We start from the raw sequence: 2,234 nt of genomic DNA, 5'->3' as shown, positions 1-2,234 counted from the left end.
CCAAACGACATCACAACATACTCATAGTGACCATACCTAGTCCTGAAAGCAGTCTTCGGTATGTCACCCTCCTTCACCCTAATCTGGTGATAACCTGACCTCAAGTCAATCTTAGAAAATACAGATGCTCCCCTCAGTTGGTCCATCAAGTCATCTATCCGAGGAAATAGATATTTGTTCTTAATGGTCAACTTGTTCAACTGCCAGTAATCCACACAAAGTCGACTACCTCCATCTTTCTTTTTCACCAACAACACAGGAGCACCCCACGACGATACACTCAGTCGCACCAACTATTTCTCCAACAGGTCCTCCAACTGACCCTTCAGCTCAACCAGCTCAGCAGGAGCCATCCTATAGGGAGCCACCGACACTGGCCCCGCACCTGGAACCAAGTCAATGCTAAACTCCATCTCCCTAACAGGAGGCAACCCAGACACCTCATCCGAGAACACCTCAGCAAAATCCCGCACCACGTCAACATCAGCTAAGACCCTCTCGGTTTCCACACTCATAGCAGCAAGCAGAAGACAGCATTCTGCTCCATCTCTCAGCAATGATTCAGCTTGGCCAGCTGAAATCAACAGCTCATCCTCCACCTGAGGAAAAATCAACCGCCTATTGGCACAATCTATAAGAATGTGATTGGCAAACAATCAATCCATCCCTAAGATTATGTCAATATCCACCAAAGGCAAACAAATCAGGTTCACCTTATACTTCTTCTCATTCACCAAAATCGGACAACTAGCACACAGCTCAGAAGCAACTACCGAAGCAGAAGCGGGCGTCGACACTAGCAGTCTCAACCCCAAATCACACAGGCACACCCAGCATAGCAGCACAAGCATATGATATAAATGAATGAGAAGCACCAGAATCAAAAATGATCATCACATCCTTACCAGCAGCTCTACCCTTCCTCTTCACAAGATCTGAGGAAGTAGAAGCTTCAGCCCCAATCAAAGCGAAAACTCTACCAGCTGTAGTGGGTCTGTCACCCCTCTAAGAATCACCTCTCTAGGCACCACTCCTCTGTGCATCACCCCTCTCTGGTCTACCTCTAGTAGGACAGTTGGCCGACTCATGGCCCATCTGGTGGCATCTAAAACAACGGCTCTCAGTGTGCGGGCAATCCCTGACAAAGTGGGGCCCGACACACCTATAGCATCTCAGAGCGGCACCTCCACCCTGCCTCCCTCCACCTGCAGCACCAGAAGGTTGTCTAATGACAGGACCCCCTTGTTGAGGTTGGGGCCTATCATACGGCTTCCTCTGGTTCCCGCCTTTCTTGGACCCAGTTGGCCCCTCAGCAGTCTTCACCCCGCGATTACCACCTTCCAACCGCTCAACCACCTTCGCCTTCTCCACTAAGGCTGGAAACTCTGTGATGGCCATAGGCACCACCACTCTCTTCAGATCATATTTCAGACCCTCAGCAAACTTTCGACATTTCCAGGCCTCAGCTATACCTTGTGAATAAAAATGAGCCAAGTGCTCGAATCTCATCGCATATTCAGAAACAGTCATCCCTCCTTGGTGTAACCGCATGAACTCAGCTTCCTTGGCATGCCTCACACTCTCGGGGAAATACTTCTCTAGGAACATCCTCTTGAAGTATTCCCAGTCAACAACCACCCCTCTGGCGGTCAGCATGTGATGGGTACCTCTCCACCAATGCTCTGCCTCCCCAACCAGAATATATACAGCATATGCCAACCTCCTCTCCTGTGAACAGCCCAACACTATAAAAATCTTCTCCAGCTCACAAATCCAGTGGTCAGCTACCTCTGGATCTGCATCTCCTCTAAACTGCGGAGGATGGCACTTCCGGAACTCGGCTAGGTCCCAGCTTTCCTGTGACCCAGTGGGCCTTGCTGCACCAGCCGCAGCTCTATCCGCCTCCGTCCTAACAAAATAGGCATTCTGTTGCTGCATAGCCATGGCCATCATCTTCATGGCACGGGCTATCTGTTCGTTGGCTCTAGACATTGTCTACAAAAGTAACAGCATCTTTAGTACACAATAACTAGACCAAACAGCAATCAACAGCACAGCAAACATCACATCAATCAGCACAGCAACAACACAGCAAGACAACACAACACAGAGTTCAGCACAACAAAAGCCTAAAGGAACCACCCCCAAAGAGTGTCCACTAGACTCGAACTGCTCTGATACCACTAAAGTGTAACGACCCGACTAGTCACTACACACGGCACGACACACTAGAA

At 49.5% G+C, this 2,234-nt stretch overlaps 1 protein-coding gene across 1 annotated transcript; it reads right to left on the bottom strand.

The window, feature by feature from the left end:
- Nucleotides 1–293: 293 nt before the first annotated feature.
- On the bottom strand, nucleotides 294–1,992 carry LOC145956032 (uncharacterized). Its single transcript, XM_083071587.1, has 4 exons — nucleotides 1,062–1,992; nucleotides 823–950; nucleotides 423–599; nucleotides 294–323 (listed from the first exon to the last, which is right to left on the bottom strand). The coding sequence occupies exons 1-4, from the start codon at nucleotides 1,990–1,992 to the stop codon at nucleotides 294–296; spliced, it is 1,266 nt and encodes a 421-aa protein (XP_082927713.1).
- Nucleotides 1,993–2,234: the final 242 nt, after the last annotated feature.

Source organism: Cajanus cajan, chromosome 3 (genome assembly GCF_000230855.2).
Source record: "Cajanus cajan strain Asha chromosome 3, NIPB_CcT2T_4, whole genome shotgun sequence".
NCBI classification, from domain to species: Eukaryota; Viridiplantae; Streptophyta; class Magnoliopsida; order Fabales; family Fabaceae; genus Cajanus; species Cajanus cajan.
The sequence above is the reverse complement of the archived record's forward strand: the minus strand, read 5'-3'. Positions and strand labels throughout refer to the sequence as shown.